General features: G+C 45.7%; 4 protein-coding genes across 4 annotated transcripts; 3 read left to right on the top strand and 1 right to left on the bottom strand.

The window, feature by feature from the left end:
- Nucleotides 1–3,227: 3,227 nt before the first annotated feature.
- LOC111256415 (putative zinc finger CCCH domain-containing protein 51) lies at nucleotides 3,228–4,010 on the top strand. The gene is made up of 3 exons (XM_022824362.1): nucleotides 3,228–3,466; nucleotides 3,576–3,737; nucleotides 3,824–4,010. Exons 1-3 carry the CDS (start codon nucleotides 3,228–3,230, stop codon nucleotides 4,008–4,010), a joined length of 588 nt encoding a protein of 195 aa, XP_022680097.1.
- Nucleotides 4,011–4,707: 697 nt separating this feature from the next.
- On the top strand, nucleotides 4,708–10,401 carry LOC111256326 (putative zinc finger CCCH domain-containing protein 51). Its single transcript, XM_022824143.1, has 12 exons — nucleotides 4,708–4,918; nucleotides 5,600–6,457; nucleotides 6,871–7,032; nucleotides 7,124–7,297; nucleotides 7,541–7,702; nucleotides 7,806–7,979; nucleotides 8,211–8,333; nucleotides 8,437–8,619; nucleotides 9,067–9,149; nucleotides 9,260–9,427; nucleotides 9,519–9,585; nucleotides 9,850–10,401. Exons 1-12 carry the CDS (start codon nucleotides 4,890–4,892, stop codon nucleotides 9,902–9,904), a joined length of 2,238 nt encoding a protein of 745 aa, XP_022679878.1. The 5' UTR covers nucleotides 4,708–4,889; the 3' UTR covers nucleotides 9,905–10,401.
- A 780-nt stretch (nucleotides 10,402–11,181) lies between these two features.
- LOC101766994 (transcription termination factor MTERF9, chloroplastic) lies at nucleotides 11,182–14,622 on the bottom strand. Its single transcript, XM_004958084.3, has 6 exons — nucleotides 14,238–14,622; nucleotides 13,296–13,368; nucleotides 13,067–13,221; nucleotides 12,295–12,984; nucleotides 11,799–12,180; nucleotides 11,182–11,704 (listed from the first exon to the last, which is right to left on the bottom strand). The coding sequence occupies exons 1-5, from the start codon at nucleotides 14,526–14,528 to the stop codon at nucleotides 11,848–11,850; spliced, it is 1,542 nt and encodes a 513-aa protein (XP_004958141.1). The 5' UTR covers nucleotides 14,529–14,622; the 3' UTR covers nucleotides 11,182–11,704; nucleotides 11,799–11,847.
- Nucleotides 14,623–15,827: 1,205 nt separating this feature from the next.
- Nucleotides 15,828–18,853, top strand: LOC111256414. The gene is made up of 4 exons (XM_022824361.1): nucleotides 15,828–15,857; nucleotides 16,053–16,304; nucleotides 17,665–17,818; nucleotides 18,514–18,853. Exons 1-4 carry the CDS (start codon nucleotides 15,828–15,830, stop codon nucleotides 18,561–18,563), a joined length of 486 nt encoding a protein of 161 aa, XP_022680096.1. The 3' UTR covers nucleotides 18,564–18,853.
- Nucleotides 18,854–19,623: the final 770 nt, after the last annotated feature.

The following is a 19,623-nucleotide window of genomic DNA, read 5'->3' as shown; positions in this document are numbered from 1 at the left end:
TATGGGTTCTGCTATTGGTTTTTTAATTAGCTCATATTTAGTCCTCCTAATTAGCATCTGAACGTGTGATGTGACAGGGCTAAAGTTTAGCCCCTGACATCCAAACGCCCCCTTAATAGGCTGCCTGTAAACAGTTTGCTAATGCCACGAGAGAAATAAAGAGGGTGAGGACGGCATCGTTTCTCACGCACGAAACCGAGCCGGCTGACGCAAGAATGACCGAAGACTCGGCCAAGCCACGTTATGGCGATCTTCAAATGCTAATTAAACGTGAACTAATTATAAAATTAATTGTAAAATCCTAAGCTAATTCGCAAGACGAATCTATTAGTCTGTTACTATAGCACCGCATTGTCAAATCATGAACTATATCCAAACACTTCCCACGCATTTTCCCCTTCTAGATCCGCTGCCGCGGCACCTTCCCTTTATCTCTTCATAGTACACCCGGTGCATCGGCCTGACCTCGCTGAGGAATGGTGTGCTCCGACGCGCTAGCACAAATCCTCCCAAGCCCATGATCCACCTCCGATCGCTCTTCTTGCGCTCCAATCAGCCTAATTTCTCCCAATTCTTGTCGGCTCCTTTTCCCATCTCTTGACGACTCCAATTTCTCTGCCCCAAATCCATTCCTCTTACCCACCTCAGAAGACATTATCCCCAAACTTTAAGCAACATGGATTGACGGGTATCGAGAAAGCTCCGTTTGAAATCTAAGCGAGGCGTCGATGCTCCTGACACACGTGGTACATGCGTCGGTGGTGGTACAAACATCGAAGCTCCAGCCGCTGGTGTTGAAGCCACCGGTGCGCTCTTGCTGCCAGAGGTCCAGCATCTGTTCCTACCGCCGATGCATGGCGGCCATTAGCATCCCTTAGGGTTCCTTCCCGGTTGATTTGTCTCCGAGCAGCTCAAGAAGAAGGAGGTATGTTGCCTATAATTTTTATGATTTTTTTACTTATATTTTAGCATTGTTGTTTGCTAATTTATGGGTTAGAATTGCAACTTGCTAGGTGAAATGCATGTAGTTATTAATTTTACTTTTTTTTAGAAACTATTAGAAAACTATGCATTGGAAAATGTTAGATCTAAATGGATATTTACCGGGCTCCCTCTTTTCTAGAAACTACTGTCATACTCTGAAGTGGGGTCGAGGCCTCCGTTTTCGTCCATGGATGGATACCCTGTCGCGATTCACCGGTGCCCCCACACGGCGCGGCGCGCCGTGGTCGCTGGTCGCATCCATCTACGCGGTTTCGGGGCTCGGTCCCGCTTGTTCCGTTGTTCTGTTCGCTAGCGCCGTCCCGGGAGATTCCACCCGGTGTTGGGCGCTGGCCACTGGCACTCTGGCAGTGGCATGGCAGCCGGCCGGCGCCTGGTGGCTCACACGGGCACACGCCCACGGCTGGCCGACGGCGGGCGTGCCATGGCCCCGTGCACGCGATGCACGCCGGCCGACCACGCCGCGTCGCGAGTCGCGCGATACGATGCGACCTGCCGCGGCGCGACCCTGATCGATCTGGCGGCGTGGTCGCGAACTAGCGACGTGGCGCACGCATTTTTTTTTTTGGTCTGTGGGGAAACCGGCAGCCGCTGCGGGTGTGGTGCTCGTCGTGCGTGCTGACTGCTGAGCTTTTGGGGTGCCCAGGGGCCTAGCTGGGGGAGCCGTGGTCGCGTCGCGGTTCCACGGTTTCGGCGTAGCTTCTCACACCTGCAGTCTCCCACGGGTCTCTCGCTGTCGTTATCGCAGCCAAAGCAAAAGACACAGCACGTCAGCACGAGCTTGTGTTGGACCGGACCGGCACTCCGGCAGAGCACTTTCGCACTAAAGGGCCCGAACTAGGGAGTACTTCACACGAGGGTGTACCTAACTAAGCCCACACTAGAACACACGAGCAGAGAGGCCATAAGTGACCATACGGCCTGGCCCATTATCTTCGGTTTGGGTTTTGTATGACGAGCAGAGCCCATTGGTAACCGTACGGCCTGGTCCATTATCTTGCGTCTCTGTGCCAAACCAACCAAACCAGCTCCTCTCACTCAGAGTCACACACACCCGGAAGCCGGATAGGGATAGACCAGCTTGCTAGGGTTTGGGGGGAACGGGGAATGGGGAGAGAGATGGAATCCGATGATGGCAATGGCTATTTTAATCCGCGGACAGCTGGCTAGACTAGCAGGTGAGCCATGCCACGTCGGACAAGTGGCATAGCGGTGATGTGTCTCCACATATGTCAAGAGCCCAAGGCGGGGTGGAACTGGGTCGGGAGGTCGCGTCCCCGGTTTAGGGAGATCAAGGTGTCAGATTAGATGTTTTTCGAGTCTAGCGTTCAAAGGGCTGGAAAGAACTTTTTTTGCCACTCACGAGTTACATGCATCATCATCGCACGGCATGACTGAGACCGAACGAGCGAACGGGGATGGTAAGATTCGAGTTTACTCGTCTTATAAGGCCCTTAAATACAGCACCTAGAGCCCAAAATATCTCGTCTTGTTTTCTTACTAGTGTAGTGTGTGTGTTTCAACGGTTCAACCTTTACCTATACCGGTTTTCAACACTTTTATTCTCTGTTTTGCAGGAAGCAAGAGATGAATATAGACCAATAATGTGTCAGCTCGTTGCGGAAGAGGATACGACAGCTTCATCCACGTAACGTCGATGGGATCGTTTCCTACATGCATGGTCTCACGCAAAACACATGTAGAGATAAGACAGTATCTACTCGCCTCGGATGCGCAAATACAGCGTCTGATCGTCGAGGCGAAGTCTTCTAGTCTCCCCAGCGGGCCACAATTCCCACTGTTACCCCCACCACAGTCACCTTCTGGAGGGATTTACATACCATTCACCCATTGGCAGCCTCAGTTTTACCCTAGTGGCGGTTATCATGGAATTCGGCCTCCACTTCACCCCATTCATCAGGTTGGACCATTGCAACAGAAGGCTTTTTTTGGATGGAAAAACAGGCTCAGAATCCCTCAACTGGCCCAATTGGAGCTGTTCAGAACACATTTCCTGGATTCATTGGCTTGGGGGAGCATTTCCAGTCTTACATCATTCCACGTGATGGCTCACAAAGTAACTATGGAAATGCCTGCCAAAGTGTCACTGGATATCCTCCCAGTAGCTCCAAGGAGCAAATCAGGCCTTGTTATTTTCACTTCTCCATGGGTTCCTGTAAGAAAGGTGAGAACGCCCGTTCTCCCATGGGTCCGATTCTCCTAAGATGAATGACATGAGGCAAGTTCAGACTCCTGAGTCATTGCCCATGTTGGAGAAGGAGATCAGTGAGCTCCTGCTTTCGCTGCGACCACCGAAAGCCCCAATTGAGTCTTTGGCCGATATCTACATCAAGAGGTATGGAAAGCCTCTGAAGATTGTGGGTTCATGCACGGATGCCCAGCAGCATGATGACAGCCTCACCTGCCTGCTCACGATGCTTTGCACCACCAGAGTGATCGAGAGGTTTTTCTGATCCTGTGTGTGTGTTGCATTATGTCAACTAAGTACTTGGATGATGGTTTCAACTGCAGACAGGGACTGTGTTTTCTTACTACTGCTATTTCAACTGCAGACAGGGACGGTGTTATATTGTCCCGGTGGAAGAGGCCCCTAAGTACTTGGATGATGGTTTCAAATTGGTTATGTCTCCTGCTAGGAAGGACAGTGACCAGATTTATATTACCTTTGAGCCTAAAAGCACATTCACCAAAGAAGATGTTTGGAAATACTTCAGGTATTGCCGTCTAATTTTAGTACATTTTCTCTACCTATGTCTTTGTGTAGCTGTAAAAAGTAATATCATGATATTTCTTATTCCAGCCAGTATGGTCCTGTCAGTGACGTGCAAATTCCACTCCGGAAGAAACGCATGTTTGGTTACGTGAGCTTCATGTACCCTGGAACTGCAAAACGAATCTTAGCAGAAAGGAGTCCCACAAACCCTCATTTCATATGCGGAGATCAAGTTTTTGTCAAAGCCTGGAAGGAAAAGCATGAACTAGAGTAAGGATCTATTACTTAGTTCTTTTTTGTTGCTTGCTGCTTGCATATTGTACTTAAACGCAGCGTAAACATGCAATTACCATCTTCCGTTAAAATGATAACTCATGCATGGTTTAGTGTGTTCATGCCTAGAATCTTAGTGTTAAGTGTGGCCGACACTTTCTACAGGCTGCTGCTCACGGCACCTCTGTCGAACGATCAGCGGGCCGGCTCCTCATTCCGTCAGCTGCATCAGATTGCCGAGCCCGGTCAGCAGCCGCCGAACAGCGCCATAGGATCTTTGCTGGTTAATCCGCAACACTGCCTAGTTAATTCAATTTGTGCATGAACAATCTCACACTAGCAACATCGATTAGTGCTGCATATGAACGATTTCTGTAGCATCTCTAACAGGTTGTAAGAAAAATGAATTGTTTGCTGAAAACACACGAGAATTTATAGATCCTACTTGGAACGAATGCGATAGAAAGTGTCCGGATTAACGGAGTACTTTTTTTTTTTGGAAAACGGCTTAAATTTGCAATTGCATCGAGAAGGAAAAGGTAGCAAAGGCTCCCAACTTTTTGACAGCCCAGCTGCGTGCTCCAGTCCAAACGTACCCACGTCGTGACTCGTGAAGTCGAAGCAAAAGCAAAACCATCCGTTGTACAGCGGCCGACCGACTTCCTCACGGCGCAGCGCCGCTCCCCGCGCATGGCGAAAAACCCTCCCCCAACTAGCAGAGGCCACCGCCTTTCCAATTCCACCCCCGCGGGAAAATTTTTATCCGCGCGCGGAGTGCCATTTCCGCGGCGTACGGCGTCGCCGCCCTCGATCAAGCCCCCTCGCGCCGCTCCGTCTTCCGCTCCCGTCGTCCCCTCCATCCGCGCCTGCTTGGTGCCGTATGGTCCCGTGCTCCCCGAGGAAGATGAGGTTAGTGCGCTGGGATCGCAGAGAACTCGCCCTTGCACCGACTTGCGGGGGTTCTAGGAACATCTGGTACAGCGGAGGTGGTGGTTTCGGTGGGCTTGATTTCGCTGAGTTCTGGAGGTGGGGAGGCCCTTGGAGCGCTAGGGAGGTTCATGGTCGCGCCGTCGCGGGTGCGGTAGTTTATCTAGCGTTTCCTCTTGTTCTGCGATTGCAGCGGTTCGCGGTGTATCTGGCTTGATAATCGGAGGATTAGGTTTCGGTGAGCTTTGGTTGGATCCTGGAGACGGATATTTGAAAGGAACAGTTCTCGATCATCGGTTCGTTGTGGCATGGCGTGCGGGAGATTTGGGGGTTAATTTGGTGGCGACTAGAGTTGCTAAATTCCGCTAGTAAAGCCGGTTCAAAAATAAAATCTGGTAGTAAAGGTGGAATCTGCTCATATGCTGTTAATTTTGGAGTTATGGAAGAGGAAAACACGAATCCATGCCCATTGTTTGTTCTTTTCTGTTGATGTGCGGGGAGGATGATGCAGGCTTTTCATTCTTGATTGCGTTACTGCTCTCCATGGTTCTGTGGTTTACTTATACTTCGAGCTTCCCACAAAGGAGTCGCCTGCATTTGCTGATGCCGAATCTTGCTTCCTGGATCGCACTGATTTACAACTTCCTGTTATCTGTGCTGCAGTAAACAAGAAATGGAATTAGAGGAATGCAAGAGCTTGTTGATGGATAGAGTCCGGCTGCTTCATCCTCGGAACCCCGAAGGGATCGTTGCCCACATCATGTCATCCAAAACACCTGCAGAGATCAGACAACTACTCGCCCCAGATGGCAAAATAGCTCCCCTGATTGTTGAGGCGGCGCAACAATTCCCGGAGCTACCACAACTGCAGCCACCTAAAGAGCGGCATGGTTTACGACCATTCCGCCACTTGTGCCCTCAGTTTCATCCAGTTGACAGTTTTCAAGGAATTCAGGCTCCATTTAGCTGGAACTATTCATGGCCTCAGTTTCATCCAAGGGGCATTTCTCATGAATTTCAGGCTCCATTCACCTTTCCCCATTTGCAGCATCAATTTCACCCAAGTGGCATTTCTCATGAATTTCAGGCTCCATTCCTCTTGCCCCATTCACAGCCTCAGTTCTGCCTCAGTGGCATTTCTAGTGAGTTTCAGGCTCCATTACCGCTCAATGTTCAAATTGGACCATTGCACCCTGGGCTGCCTCAGTTACATCCAAGTGGCAGTTTTCATGGAATTCATGCTCCGTTCACCCCCATTGGTCCTACTGGAGCCTTTCAGAGCCCATCTCCTGAATTCACTGGCTTGGGAGAGCTCATGTTGGAGAAGGAGATAAGGGGACTACTGTTTTTGCTGCGACCACCAAGTCTCCCAATCGAGTCTCTTGCAAATATGTACATTGACAGGTATGGGAAGCCTCTGCGGATTGAGGAATTCCTCGCAGAGGGCCAGCAGCATGGAAAGGTTGGTTGTAGGCTAACAGATCTGCTCGTGCGACTTAACACCATCAGAGTCATCGAGAGGTTTCTTCTGATCTTATGCACCTCAGCTAGTTTCACTTTAAATAGATGTTTGTTGCTTAGGTTCAATTTACTAAATAGCGGGCTATAGCGTCGCTATAGTGGTTGATGCTAGTTGCTGCTACAATAGTGTTGTACTAATTAGCGGGCTATAGCGGCGCTACAGTGGGCTATAGCGGAGCTATAGATACGCTAAATCCCATAGCCCGCTATTTTGTACATTGCTTAGGTTGCATTATTTCTCTCAACTAGTAGCAAATTCTTTTATTTTTCTCAGCATTCTCATTATGACTACCACCTAGAACCTTTTTTGTTAACCATGTTCAAAATTTTCTTGGAGCTATGTTTCAAGTACTCTCATAACCGTCATTCTTCAAGACGATTTTTGAAAGTCGCCTCTTTTGTTTCAACTTCAGAAGGGAACAGCTTTATATTGTCCCAGTGGAAGATGCTCCTATGTACTTGGCTCATGGTTTCAAATTGGGGATGCCTCCTTCTAGCAGTGATCCTAACAAGATTTATGTTACTTTCTTGATTGGAAGCAAATTCACTGAAGAAGATGTTCGCAACTACTTCAGGTATCGTCATGCCTGATGCATCTTCACATGAAGCCTCACCTGTTATGTAGTTATGCAGCTGTAAATAACATTGTAATGATATTTGTGCCAGTCTGTATGGTACTGTCAATGATGTGCAAATTCCACCTCAAGGAAGACGAAGGTATGGTTATGTGAGCTTCCAGGACCCCAGAACGGCAAAACAGATCTTATCAGAAAGGACCCCTCATTTTATCTGTGGAGATCAAGTTCATGTCAGAGAGTACAGGGACAAACATGAACTAGAGTAAGGATCTAATATTTGGTTGAATTCTGTTGCTTGCTGCTTACATATTGTACTTACACACAGTGTAGTCCTACTACTACCACCATTTCCTGTTAAATGGTATCTGTTGAATGGTTTAACATGTTAACACCTAGAACCTTTTTTGTTAACCATGTTCAAAATTTTCTGAGCTATGTTTCAAGACTCGTAACCGCCATTCTTCGAGACAATTTTTGAAAGTCGCCTCCATTGTTTCAACTTCAGAAGGGAACAGCACTATAATGTCCCGGTGGAAGACGCTCCTAAGTACTTGGCTCATGGTTCGAAATTGGGGGCGCCTTCTGCTGGAAGTGATCCTAACCAGATTTATGTTGTTTTCGTGCCTGAAAGTAAATTCACTGAAGAAGATGTTCTGAACTACTTCAGGTATTGTCATCTAACTTTAGTGCTTGGTGTATTTTGACATGAAGCCCCTACCGGTGATGCAGTTATGCAGCTGCAAATAACATTATCCTGATGTTTCTGCCAGTCAGTACGGTACTGTCAATACTGTGCGAATTCCACCTCAAGGTAGGCGGATGTACGGCTTTGTGAGCTTCCATGACCCTGGGACGGCAGAACGGATCTTATCAGAAAGGACGCCCCATTTCATCTGTGGAGATCAAGTTCGTGTCAAAGCGTACAAGGAAAAACGTGAACTACCGTAAGGATCTAGAATTTGGTTCTGTTGCTTGCTGCTTACATACTGTACTACCACAGTGTAAACCTACTATTACCATTTCCGTTAAATGATATCCCGTAGCATGTTAGGACCTAGAATATTTTTTGTTATCCATGTTCCCATTTCTCTGTGAGCTATGTTTTAAGTACTCCTGTAATTGTCTCTCTTCAAGATGATTTTTGAGAGTTAACTCTAAATGTGTTTAAATTTCAGACATGGACAGCGTCATGGTTCCAAATTGGTGATGCCTTCTGCAATAACTAATTCTAACAAGATTGTTATTATCTTCGACCCTAAAAGCACATTCACCGAAAATGATGCTTGGAATTACTTCAGGTATTTCCATCTAACTTTAGTGTTTGCTGCATTTAGACATTAAGCTTCTACCTATTATGGCTTTATGCAACTGTAAATAATATTATCCTGATATTTCTTCCAGCGACTATGGTCCTGTCAATAACGTTCGAATTCCACTTCAGAAGAAACGCAACTTTGGTTATGTGAGCTTCAGGTATCCTGAGACAGTAAAACAAATCTTATCAGAAAGATGTTCAAGGACCTCTCACTTCATCTGTGGAGATCATGTCTTCGTCGAAAATTACAATGAAAAACCGGGACCAGAGTAAGGATCTAATACTTGGTTGTTTTCTCTCGCTTGCTGCTTGCATATACTGTCGCTTGCTGCTTGCATATACTGTACCTCCACAGTTTAAACCTAGGATGTTTACTGTTTACCATGGTCAGAATTTGCATGAGTTGCTTTTTCTCTTTTACAGTGGCCATCAGGCCACTCGTTACCACCATTTATTAATTTACTAGCCTTATTTGCTATACGCAAGTTACAAACTAAAATTTATATATCGTTAAAGGTTGGTTTTATTGGTTCAAGTCCCTGCAAGATAAGTTTACTAACTTAAAAATATGAACTGGTTGGTGTTTGTTCACTATTTCTTTATCACTTTGTGACATTCAGCTCTTCTCTCTTTTTTTTTTCTTTACATGTTCTGCAATAAAGGCATTCTATTTTGTATTTTCAAACTTGGAAGTTTCAATTTGTTGAAAAACACAGGACAATGGCTCGGGAAGGTGCCCATTCTATCCCTGGACCACATGAGGTGTCAGATGTTAGCGTTATCCACAAGCATCATACAGGTGAGTAATGAATAAAAACCCAGGCTTCGTCATGTGTTGCTCCAGGTGCATTTAACTTAAACTGCGACAATATATTTTTCATTGAGTTATTTCTCTGCGCATCTCTACAGGAGAGCAATTATCAAATGTCCATGAGTTGTTTGGGAAGAAGCCGAATAAAGGGTGTGATCAAGGAATTGTTACTGAAAAGAGCGGTACTGATGTTGCACCAGTCATGGTTTCACCACCAACACACAACCTGTCTGTTCACTCTTTAAGTGAATCAAGTCCTTCACAAGGTTGGAGCATTGTCCATTTTTGGCTTGTGTTGTGCTGCACCTTTTCCAGTCACTTTAATAGTAAACTTACTTGATTCTGCAAGTCTTGTAGGTGACAATACCACAGAATCATCACATGTGTCAGATCATTTGGATCAGGCATCAGCAGATCAAAATAGGTGAGATTTCTTGTTTATGTTATCTACAGTCAGCTACCTTGTATTGACTTGTAGTACAATTCACTGATCTAGTGGGCACTCTTAGTTTTTGTGTAACATAGAAACATTAAAGGTATTCATTTGGCTCTGCAAATAGCCATTTAGGGCTTCAAAATATTTTGAACAAATCATTTTGGTATTTGAGCATTTTGGGCGGTGGTGCACTGTTGTATATTCTCTTTTTTATCACACAATTAATCTGACTGTAACATATGGACTGTGCAGTCTATTGTGCAGTGATGACTTGAGGCTTCCAGAAACCCTTGATGATGTTTACTGATGTGTGAGGAAGTCTGCGAGTGTACCATGAGCAAACTGAAAGCACTAACCACACACTGGTTGGTGAATGGTGACTTGGTACTATATATACAGTAGATTATATAGTTAGATTATTAGATATATGTGTTTTTCAGATGCAGTTCGGTGTGCAGTCAGCAACTGGAGAGGTCAGGGAAGGTGATTTTGTTAGTTGAGCTGAGTCATACAAAAGCTGTTATGACTTGCTGATACATCTAGACATATATGGTCGGAAAGGTGTACATCGGGGCATAGGTCGAGTAGGTTCATGTAGAAATATCCTTTTTGGAATGAGATTATAACCATGCTGTCTAGTTTAAGATGCATGGGAACGGTACATGTAGCAAAGTCGTCAGTCTAGTTCTGAGAATCTTGGAATGGAATGATGGATACTGCACCTGTAGGTTTGTTTTTGTCATTCTCCGTTAATCTGTTGGGTCATCTGTGATCGTATCGAAGTTGTACTGCCATCATCTATTGCGATTAGTTGCACCGGCCGAGACATATGCTTCCTAGGTTGCGGTGTTTCTTCCACACCTCGGCTTCCATCCGGATGGACCGGTCCGCCATCGCGCCATCAGAACTTTTTGCGAAAGGAGTCCGTTCTGGCCTTCGGAAGGCCGCACGTGGAACGGTGGAAGTCACTCCAAACACGCCGTTAGCGTGAGCATCACATCGCATGTCCTGGACTCGATGATGTCAGGAAGACAGGAATTCCTAATCAAGACTACTGCTCAAATTTCACAGGAGCTACGCAAACGTGGCCGATTTGCTCCCTTGAGACATTTCCTGACCTGGAGAACGAGCTCAAATTTCTCCTGGACTTGCTGAAGCCCCCACTCCAAGTTGAGCTTCTGCCAAAGCTGTTCTTCAAGTATGGAGACTGTAGAGTCTCTGCTGGTAGACGGAATCCAACCAAAGGGCCAGGATAGTTACAGCCTCATAACAGTGCTCCTGCGGCTTAACAACACCCTCTTATGATCTCTTTGTTATGACTTCTGCTCTTTCTATTGTTAGTTATGTATGTGTTATTTACAAGCAGCAGTTAAACTGTCTCTAACCGTTAAAGCACGTTTGGCAGATGTCACGAAATACTTCAGCTACTGTCATCTAACTTCATACCAGGTGCAGCTTCACATGAACTTTACCTGTTCTGTTATTAAATAGCTATATTCTGCAGAAATTCTGTCAATAATGAGCCTCAGCGATGCCTACTTTGTTAAGAAAGGAAACATGATCATGTTTAAATTAGATAGCACCTGGTACTTCAACGGCCTCCGCCAGATGATTGGGGATTAACGTTAATAGACTGAACTTACAGACGGTACGTCAGAAAGAGGTCTTTTAACACCCCACCAAGAAATGATTGGAACTACGAAGTACAGGTGCATTTGTAATTCACGCTAAGCAGCCTTGACCAAAAGAGAATCTCAAGGCTAAACAGCATTACAGGATTACAGTGGTACAGAAGGCTCTGCCTGTATGGCCCTCACACACCGTTAGGCTACTATTTTCTACATGTTTGTTCAGCAGATGTAGTTAATAGTAACTAGCAATCAAAGTAAGATACCCCTAGAACTAGATAACCGAGTGTCTCGCAAACCATTCTGGCATAATGCAGTTCTCTTAGATGGCCACTCATTTGTAACTGATATGGGAATGCGACGAAGACTTTACACCATGTAAGGGGAGGCGACATGAACCATACAATATAAGCTGTAGTTAGTGATGTATTATAGACCCACTGATCATCGAGTATCAAGTCAGCAATGAAGCCCATTTCCTGAAAACAGTGAACCAATCAATCCTATGGAAACCATTATATCCAAATAAACTCCAAAGAATCCGGAAGAGCTGTGTAGAATAAATCATCTTACCATTAAGAGCATGGGCTCAAAAGAAAACCATTTCCCACCAGCTAGCTATCTACCGTCTTGAAACTAATTTTTTCCTTGCGGACTTCTCTGCAAAACCTGTCAGCAGCAAGCTCTGTCTGAATGTATGGTATTTCTCCAAGCTAGTCCCAGCCCACCTCTGGCAAAACCGCTCATCTGTGGGCACAAAGGAGCTCAGAGGAAATGGACCCTTTGGAGCTTTCTTCAATGAGACGAGAAAGCGGTGGCGGGGACGAATTCTCTGATCAAGGGACAAGCTCAGGTACATTGGATATTTCGTTAAGGACTGAACCTCGTTCTTAAGGTCATTGACCAAGTAAAGATATTTTGGCTTGAGATTGTCCTCCAAGGACAAAGATAACACCTGAAAAGAAATGTGTAACGACACATCTGCCATGAGACACGTGTACATCGAACAACAAACACAATTGTAAAGAGAAGACAAGAACAAAAGGATGGGCATGTGAAGAAGTAATACCTGAGTAAGACTTGTCAATACTTTGAGAATATCGGAGTTTCTCATTCCAATACTTCTCAGGAAATTGATGCGAGGCAGGATTCCATCCTCGATGCTGTAATGAAGCAGCTGCGGGTGCTTTGTGACCATCTTAACAATGCTATCTTTGGGAGCACCTAATTCTTTTGATAGAAAAAGAGATCGAGATTTCCATGCACTATCAATTTTCTGCACCAGAATCTGTGGGCTTAGCTGCACTACTTTGCCCACATCTCTCTCCTCAATACCTACTTCTTCAATCAGGTACCTTACAGTTGGCTTCAGAGACTGCTCAACGCTGTAAGAGAACATCGAAGGAGCAGAAGAGACAATTTGCCCTATTCGTGTACTCGGAACCCCAATGCTCACCAGAAAATCAACATGAGACTTCAGATTGCTAAGAGTGTATTCCAGAATCTGTGGCTGCCTAACCAGTATCCTCTTCATATCCTTGCTTTTAACCCCGGAATTTAGCAGGAAATTCAACCTTTCTTCTGCTGAAGCCTGACTAATTTGAAAGCAGGCCATGTGTCTCTCGTAGATGTAAGTAAAATGAGATTCCTTTAGTCCAAATGTGCACAAGTAATCAACCAGCGGTAACCATTTATCATCGAAGTCATATTCTTCTTGCAGTTTCTGGAACAAACTTCGAGAAATGCTTTCATTTTTCAACTGCAACAACAAACAATTGTTACTCAGGGCACCCCAAAATACATAATATGGACAAGCTACATTCAAGTGCTGAGTAACTTACCTCTACTTTACTTTCCATGTTCATAAGATCTGTTGATGATCTTCCCACTTTATTCCTAGGATGCAGAGACTTAAATTTTTCTGGACTGCCATATTTATCACGAGCTTTGGGTTGTCTTCCTTCCCAGTTTTCTTTCATCAATGGAGTTTGCAGTCCTGGAGCAATAGACTTTTAGTATGAAGTAAAGTAGCCACTGCTTCTAAAGGATTCAGCATAGCTTTTAAGATACCTGGCCTCTTGCTTGGAGCACGAGGGTTGTTTGAATAAAGTACACCAGGATATTCCAAACCTGACATATCATCCTGAAAAATTAACCAAGCATTAAGTTAGGATAGTGGCATAGATGAAAAGTACCAACTGTGAGATTGTTATGTTCCATGGATAAATAAACAACAGGCTATACAAACACAAAATGTTTCCATGTTCAGCATTCAACTATCATGTAATCTGAACTCAGTACTAAGAATTAAGGGATTTTTTTGGGGTCCTCAGTGATTAATGTATTTCAGTCTCCCAGATTCCCAGTCAACCATTCAGTGGTTCTTGAACACATTGAGGTACTTTATTCACAATATTATGCATATTGTGCTTTTTTGGGAGGATATACATATGGGTTTCGATGGGCTGATATTCAGTAAATATGTGCTGTTAATCAGTTACAGCCATCCAGCAAACATTTAGCTAACCCCCCGAGCCCTTATGGTATTACTTCACAGTATCACACGGCCGGGAGATTTGGCCATTCTATATCTTAAAGTCTTTCTGCGACGAATACAATGTTTGGAACATGGGCCATGGAGAATCTACCCAATGCTCATGCTTGAGGAACCAGACGCTCATGATCTAACATCAATCATGCCATAGTACGTAGTTCCTTTACAATCTGGTGAATTGTGGGGGAACAGAATAATGAAGACGAGCAATTGTACACCAGAACTGTTAGAAGGAAATGCAGGAAAGCGCAAATGCTACAAGGCCAGTAGTTGCATTCCCGTGTATAATGTGCATTTGAAAGCCAAATGTAAATCGCAGAGAGCAAAAGACTCGCATTGTGATTTCATTATTTGGGTCTCGTCGTCCTATAAGAATCGAGCTGTGTTCTAGCAAGGAAGCCTATGCGGACGATAAGTAGGGAATGGTTAGTAGCAGAGTGGCAATGGGGTTAACTTACATCGCTGTCGTAGCCCTCGTCGTCCCCCTCTTCCTCGAACTCCTCCTCGTCGTCGTCATCCTCGTCGAGGTCGTAGTAGGGGTCCCGGGAGCGGCGGACGCGGCGGTTGGGCTTGAGGAGGTGCACGTTCGTCTGGAGCGAGAACGCGACGCCGCCGGCGCGGGCGCGGAGGGCGATGGCGGAAGCGGAGGCGGCACGGGCCGGGGCGACCCGGGAAGGGAGGCGAACAGAGAGCCGGAAGGCGGCGAGCCGCAGTGGCGGCGGCCGCGGCAGCTGGAGCTGCAGCGCCATCAGGCCGAGCGAGGCGGAGGGTAGGACCGTAGGAGGCGTACGGCGCGGCCTTGGATTTTTGTTTTGGATTTTTATCTGCGGCGGTGGGGGTGGGGGTGGGGGTGGGGGATCGGTTGGGGTTTGGATGAGGACGAAGAATCTTTGCTGGCGGACTACGTGGAGCGCTGCGGGCAGCGGAATCCGCCGGCAGGGGGCGCAGGGAGGAGGGTTTAAGAGTACTGGGCCGGGCCTTGTTCTTGGTTGGGGTCTTTCTCCAAAGCTTTTGTGGGCCGCAGTGGTGGTGGGATAAAGTAAAAACCTGGGCTGCGCAATCGAGTTATGCATGGACACAACAAAAAAAACAATGGGATGTTGATTAGAGATTCCGTAAATAATCTTCTGCAAGCAGCCAAAATCCTGGCGCCGTGACGCAGCCATGCTTATCTTTGAGTACAATAGATTTGCTGCTCTCCCAGAGCTCCTGCTACTGTTCACGAATGAAGGTCCGGCAGCTGTTGCACGTCGCCTGATGCTGCGTACCAGCGTGGCCTTCTTCTTTATTTTTGGAAACGGATGCCTGAACAGAGCTGACGTCCGTCCCTTTCGAAAAAAATCGAGCTAGCTTGCTCTTGCTCCCACCACCCCGCACCGCCCCAAGCCGGCAGCAAAAGGAGGTGCAAGTCGCTGGGCTACCGCCGCCGTGGTCGCCAGCGCCACCTCGCCGCTTCCCCGCAGCCCCGGCCGCCAGCGCGCCACTTCGCCGAGCCGTCGCCGCCGCAGGCGCCAGCATCGCAGTGCCGCCTGGGCCTCCCCGCCTCCCGCCGGTGCTGCCGCTGCCAAAGCCTCCCCCGGCCCTCCGGCCGCACGCGTGGCCTCCGGTGCACAATACAGTTCTACTAGTTAGTAACGTGTACAGAGCAAACTATATTATTGAACGTCAGTGGAAAAAAGTAGTTGAAATAGTGAACATAAGAGGGATAACAAGGAAAATAATATACAAGTGTTGTACCGACAGCTCTAAATATGCTAAGGATAGTGGCTTGTCTAGATGTAAAGGAGGTCGCAGGAAAAAGATATAGTTAACAAAGAAAGAAAGTTTTATCTTACCTGTCATTTAATGGAAATGACCCCGACAAATGTATTTGAATGAAATGGCAAGATAGACTAAGTTGATGTAACAATAAACGCTACATCCGAACGTAGATCCTTCAGTCTCGTTTTGAAAACATGGCAATTTCACATGATTTGAAGCAACTCAATTCTCACACACGATATCAGGAGAAATCCCATGTTCCAAATAGTGTTCGTCGGGAATAAAGAATGACCAAATCCTCTACAGATAAGGTCAAGGTACGATCGTATTGACAGCGATCGCATTGACTCTCTGATGGGAAGTACTGAAGGCCTGAAGCAGCGGTGGCCAAATTTAGACGAGGATAAACACGCCCATCAAGGCAAACAGGTTTTGGACGGAATGGGATCACGGCATCACTCTACGCAGTCCCCACCAATCCACTGTCCACCACTGCCGTCACGCCGCGGTAGCCGCGCGCCACGGCTCACGAGTCCCGCGCAGGCGGTGGCCCACGGGAAACGCGAGCGGGTTCCGCCGGCCCCGGGGTCAACAAAACCCGACGACGCGGAGCGCAGTCCGCCTTCACTTCAGAACACTTCGCGAGCACAGTCACCATCTCGCCTCTCCAACACCCCGTCCCCATCTCCCAATTCTCTCCGCGCCCCCACCCCGTCTCCGCCGCCCGCCGCGTCCCTCCGGCTGCGGCGACCCGACCAGCTATGGTGAGCCCGTCTGCCCTACCTGGTCCTGTAGACTTTCTTCCATCGCGTATTCGGCCCTTTGTTTTGTTTATTGATGGATGGATGGAAGAATCATCGGGGGATGAAACACGCTTGTTCGGCCTGGTTAGAACAATCCGCGCTAGTATCCGCTACGAGTTCTCGCAGATCCGTGCGATTCGATCCTGGCTCCCTCTACCGAGGCGCGGATTCGCCGTATTTTGTTGCTGATCCGCTGGACGGCACCTGGTGTGAATATTGTAATGCATATGTAGAATCTAGGTTCTGTCTGGCATGTAATATTTTTTCCTTGGAAGGAATATCAGAAGATTCGTCCTTAAGAATCTAGTCTAGCTTTTTAAAAGGGATCCGCCTTTTGCAAAAAAGATTTCCGTCAGCCTCAACCCTTTTTTGCCCCATGTTTCTTCTGTTTATTTGTGGACATGGTTCTGATTCCATGGACCGCAAAGAAATCCATGTTAGAATTCGAAAGTGAGGGTACTCCTTGATGAATTCAGAGTGATTACATGTTATATGATGATGTTGTATTAAGATCTGCCTACAAATTTTGCATGAATGTCATCTATGCATTTAGTTAGTATTCTGTGATGTTCATCGTATCCTATAGTTTAAATTGTTGATTGATGTGTTATGCTTGCCGCTTTCTTCCCATTCAAGGGTTAGAAAGTTGGCGGGAAGGTGGCGGTGGGTTATTGCTGGCTAGCAACATGCCAGATTTGGCCGTTTGGGATACCAATAAGCCAGGTGTCGGTTTTCTGAATGGCGAATGACGTGCTGGTGTAGGATGAGTTTTACGTTACGTTTGCATGAAAACACCAGATGTGTGCTGGTCTCGGATGAGTTTTGCATTACGTTTGCATGCAAACATCTGACGTGTCCTGGTATAGATGAGTTTTGCCTTACATTTGCATGCAGATACGTTATTCTTAATTTTTTTGAGGACAAGTTGATTTGCTTGTGCATTTTCATGGGCTAGCCATTCTGATTGTGATATATTATTGAGTGTTTTAAGGACATGTTGATATATTTTTAGGGGAATGGAAAAAATTTTCCTTGAACAAACTAGTAAAGAGAAAGCACATTTGTCAAAATGAGAAGGGGTATGTGGGCAAAATCTGGCGACAGCACAATAGGGCATTGATTGTCCTTTTTCTGAGTAGCCGAGAAGTTGATATATAAATCACTTGGACTGATTATTCAAACAGAATTTGTTAAACATATTGGTCTATAAATTATTGTTCATCATGCCATGAAAATGTTGCTATATCTCAGTTCCTTGGTACCGCATTAACCCAACGCAATGTTTGTTCATAACATCTCTTTGGATATGTTCTTTTTGCAGACTACCTCAAGGCGTGTTGCTGATAGGAAAATTGCACGATTTGAGAAGAATATCACAAAGAGGGGCGCTGTTCCTGAAACAATCAAGAAAGCAAATGATTATCCTGTTGGACCTATTCTGCTTGGGTTCTTTGTCTTCGTTGTCGTTGGATCATGTAAGTCCTTATGTTTCTGATGTTTTGGTCAAGTAGCTGGTCTTCCTGCATACCCTTTACCCTTTGATAGTCCAGTGCATCTGTTTACCGACCAAATCACCTCTGGACCATCTGTTCCAAATATCTTAATCTTCAAACCAGAGACAGTTTCTCCTCAGTTGTTTCATATTACAGTAGCATGCTTATTGTTTTGAGTAGTAGTGTTTTTTATGCGTATTTCAATTAACTTGTGCTAAAATGTTTGTGGGCTTTTTTTTAAACCCAACTGTTACCGGGTATTTGAAGCATCAGTTTGTTTTATAATATCTAGTGTTTCTTGGCAAAGTACTTACTATTTAGGTACTTCATGCTTTGAATTCATTTAATAACATAGTCCTTAGATTCAGAAATTGGAATGCACTGACCGATCCCAATCGGTTACATGGTTTGCTCTAGATTTGTGTTGGTGACAGCTAATGTTACCACCCATAGGCATTAGCTATTCCAATCTGACAATGACTTGTAGTAGAATTGAAAAAGTCATAAAAATTGCAGGGCAATGATTTGATGTCACCATAGCTAATTGGAGGGCTTCCTTAGCCTTGCAGCATCGCAGTTTTATATAGCATGGACAAATTTCTTTCTCTTTTTTTTAGCAGCGTGTTTATTCACTCTTTTAATAGGAAATTGAGTTCTCTACTCTTTTCTCCATGCAGCTCTCTTTCAGATCATCAGGACTGCCTCAGGTGCTGGTCTATTCTTTTGAGCAAGCCCCGTGCTTAGCTTACAGATTATATGGGTGAAGTGGAGGAACATGGTTGAGATATGCAGTTTGTCAATTAGTAAACAAAACTGTCTGGCGTAGCTGGTAATCTATGATGCTGCCCTATAATATATTGTAGTACTATGGATAAGTGGAGAAGTTTAAGTTATATGGTTACCATATATATGTAACATAGTGGTACTGGTAACTGGTTAACCCTAGTCGCTCGGGCGATTGGAAAGATGCTTCGGTAATGCATATTGCTTGAAGTTATTGCTCGTGTTATATTTCAATGTGCCATGGCTTATGTTGGTCGTTTTGTGATTTATCGACTCTCGGATATTCTTGGGTTTGTCATTTTTGCTGCTCCTATGATCAACCTGGAGGAATCTAGCTATTGGTAACTTCTACATTAGTGAACTGGTTTGCCTAGGAATCTCTTATAGGTATAGAGAGCCTATGAGGCTGTGATGAACAGAGTGCGTATCTTTTGGACTTCGCGGTAGCTTTGACTTTGGAACGTGTTCAAAAGTACATTGTGAATGCAAGAATCGATGCCTCGTTAAAAAAAACCCAGAAGGATGCATGCATCGATGTGCATTTGCACATGTGGAATAACAAATGTACGATCCAAACGCTCCTGGTCATGGCAGTAGCAGCAGTACTTGATGTCGTGAATCTTGGTGTGTTGCTGAGGCTAATACTACTACTGTGCACAAGGCTCGCGATTCTTTTTTTCGAAAGGGCGGCAAGAGAGTTGCCGCAAAGTTTTATTAGAAGGAAAATAAAAAGAAAAAGAAAAGTGAGAGGCTCGTGATTCTGTCTGACTGACTTGCTCTCCGGTAACTCTTTTTTTCTTTTTTGAACGTAAACTCCCTGGTTACTCGGATAGCTGTTACTGCTGCTCAACAAACTGGGGAGAGTTTCTTGGGCATCATGAGTTTCTGCTGTGGAGTTTGTTCCATCGATCGTTACAGCAACGACCGCGTCTTCCAAGCGAGATAGAACAGCCATCCCATGGATGAGAAACGCACAATCCCATAGAAGGAACTACCAGCGAGAT

The sequence above is a fragment of the Setaria italica genome, chromosome II, assembly GCF_000263155.2.
Source record: "Setaria italica strain Yugu1 chromosome II, Setaria_italica_v2.0, whole genome shotgun sequence".
NCBI classification, from domain to species: domain Eukaryota; kingdom Viridiplantae; phylum Streptophyta; class Magnoliopsida; order Poales; family Poaceae; genus Setaria; species Setaria italica.
The sequence above is the reverse complement of the archived record's forward strand: the minus strand, read 5'-3'. Positions and strand labels throughout refer to the sequence as shown.

What these genes read in the sequence shown, in the direction of transcription:
- LOC111256414 (XM_022824361.1), top strand. Translation starts at nt 15,828, where the DNA reads ATGACCAAATCCTCTACAGATAAGGTCAAG. An exon ending in CGGCGACCCGACCAGCTATG is followed by an intron (nt 16,305 to 17,664) that starts GTGAGCCCGTCT and finishes TTCTTTTTGCAG; the next exon opens with ACTACCTCAAGGCGTGTTGC. An exon ending in CTTCGTTGTCGTTGGATCAT is followed by an intron (nt 17,819 to 18,513) that starts GTAAGTCCTTAT and finishes TTCTCCATGCAG; the next exon opens with CTCTCTTTCAGATCATCAGG.
- LOC111256415 (XM_022824362.1), top strand. Translation starts at nt 3,228, where the DNA reads ATGAATGACATGAGGCAAGTTCAGACTCCTGAGTCATTGCCCATGTTG. An exon ending in ACCACCAGAGTGATCGAGAG is followed by an intron (nt 3,467 to 3,575) that starts GTTTTTCTGATC and finishes TTTCAACTGCAG; the next exon opens with ACAGGGACGGTGTTATATTG. An exon ending in GATGTTTGGAAATACTTCAG is followed by an intron (nt 3,738 to 3,823) that starts GTATTGCCGTCT and finishes TTCTTATTCCAG; the next exon opens with CCAGTATGGTCCTGTCAGTG.
- LOC101766994 (XM_004958084.3), bottom strand. Translation starts at nt 14,528, where the DNA reads ATGGCGCTGCAGCTCCAGCTGCCGCGGCCGCCGCCACTGCGGCTCGCC. An exon ending in TGCTCCAAGCAAGAGGCCAG is followed by an intron (nt 13,222 to 13,295) that starts GTATCTTAAAAG and finishes CTATTGCTCCAG; the next exon opens with GACTGCAAACTCCATTGATG. An exon ending in TATTGACAAGTCTTACTCAG is followed by an intron (nt 12,181 to 12,294) that starts GTATTACTTCTT and finishes ATTTCTTTTCAG; the next exon opens with GTGTTATCTTTGTCCTTGGA.
- LOC111256326 (XM_022824143.1), top strand. Translation starts at nt 4,890, where the DNA reads ATGGTCCCGTGCTCCCCGAGGAAGATGAG. An exon ending in TGAATCAAGTCCTTCACAAG is followed by an intron (nt 9,428 to 9,518) that starts GTTGGAGCATTG and finishes CAAGTCTTGTAG; the next exon opens with GTGACAATACCACAGAATCA. An exon ending in GCATCAGCAGATCAAAATAG is followed by an intron (nt 9,586 to 9,849) that starts GTGAGATTTCTT and finishes TGGACTGTGCAG; the next exon opens with TCTATTGTGCAGTGATGACT.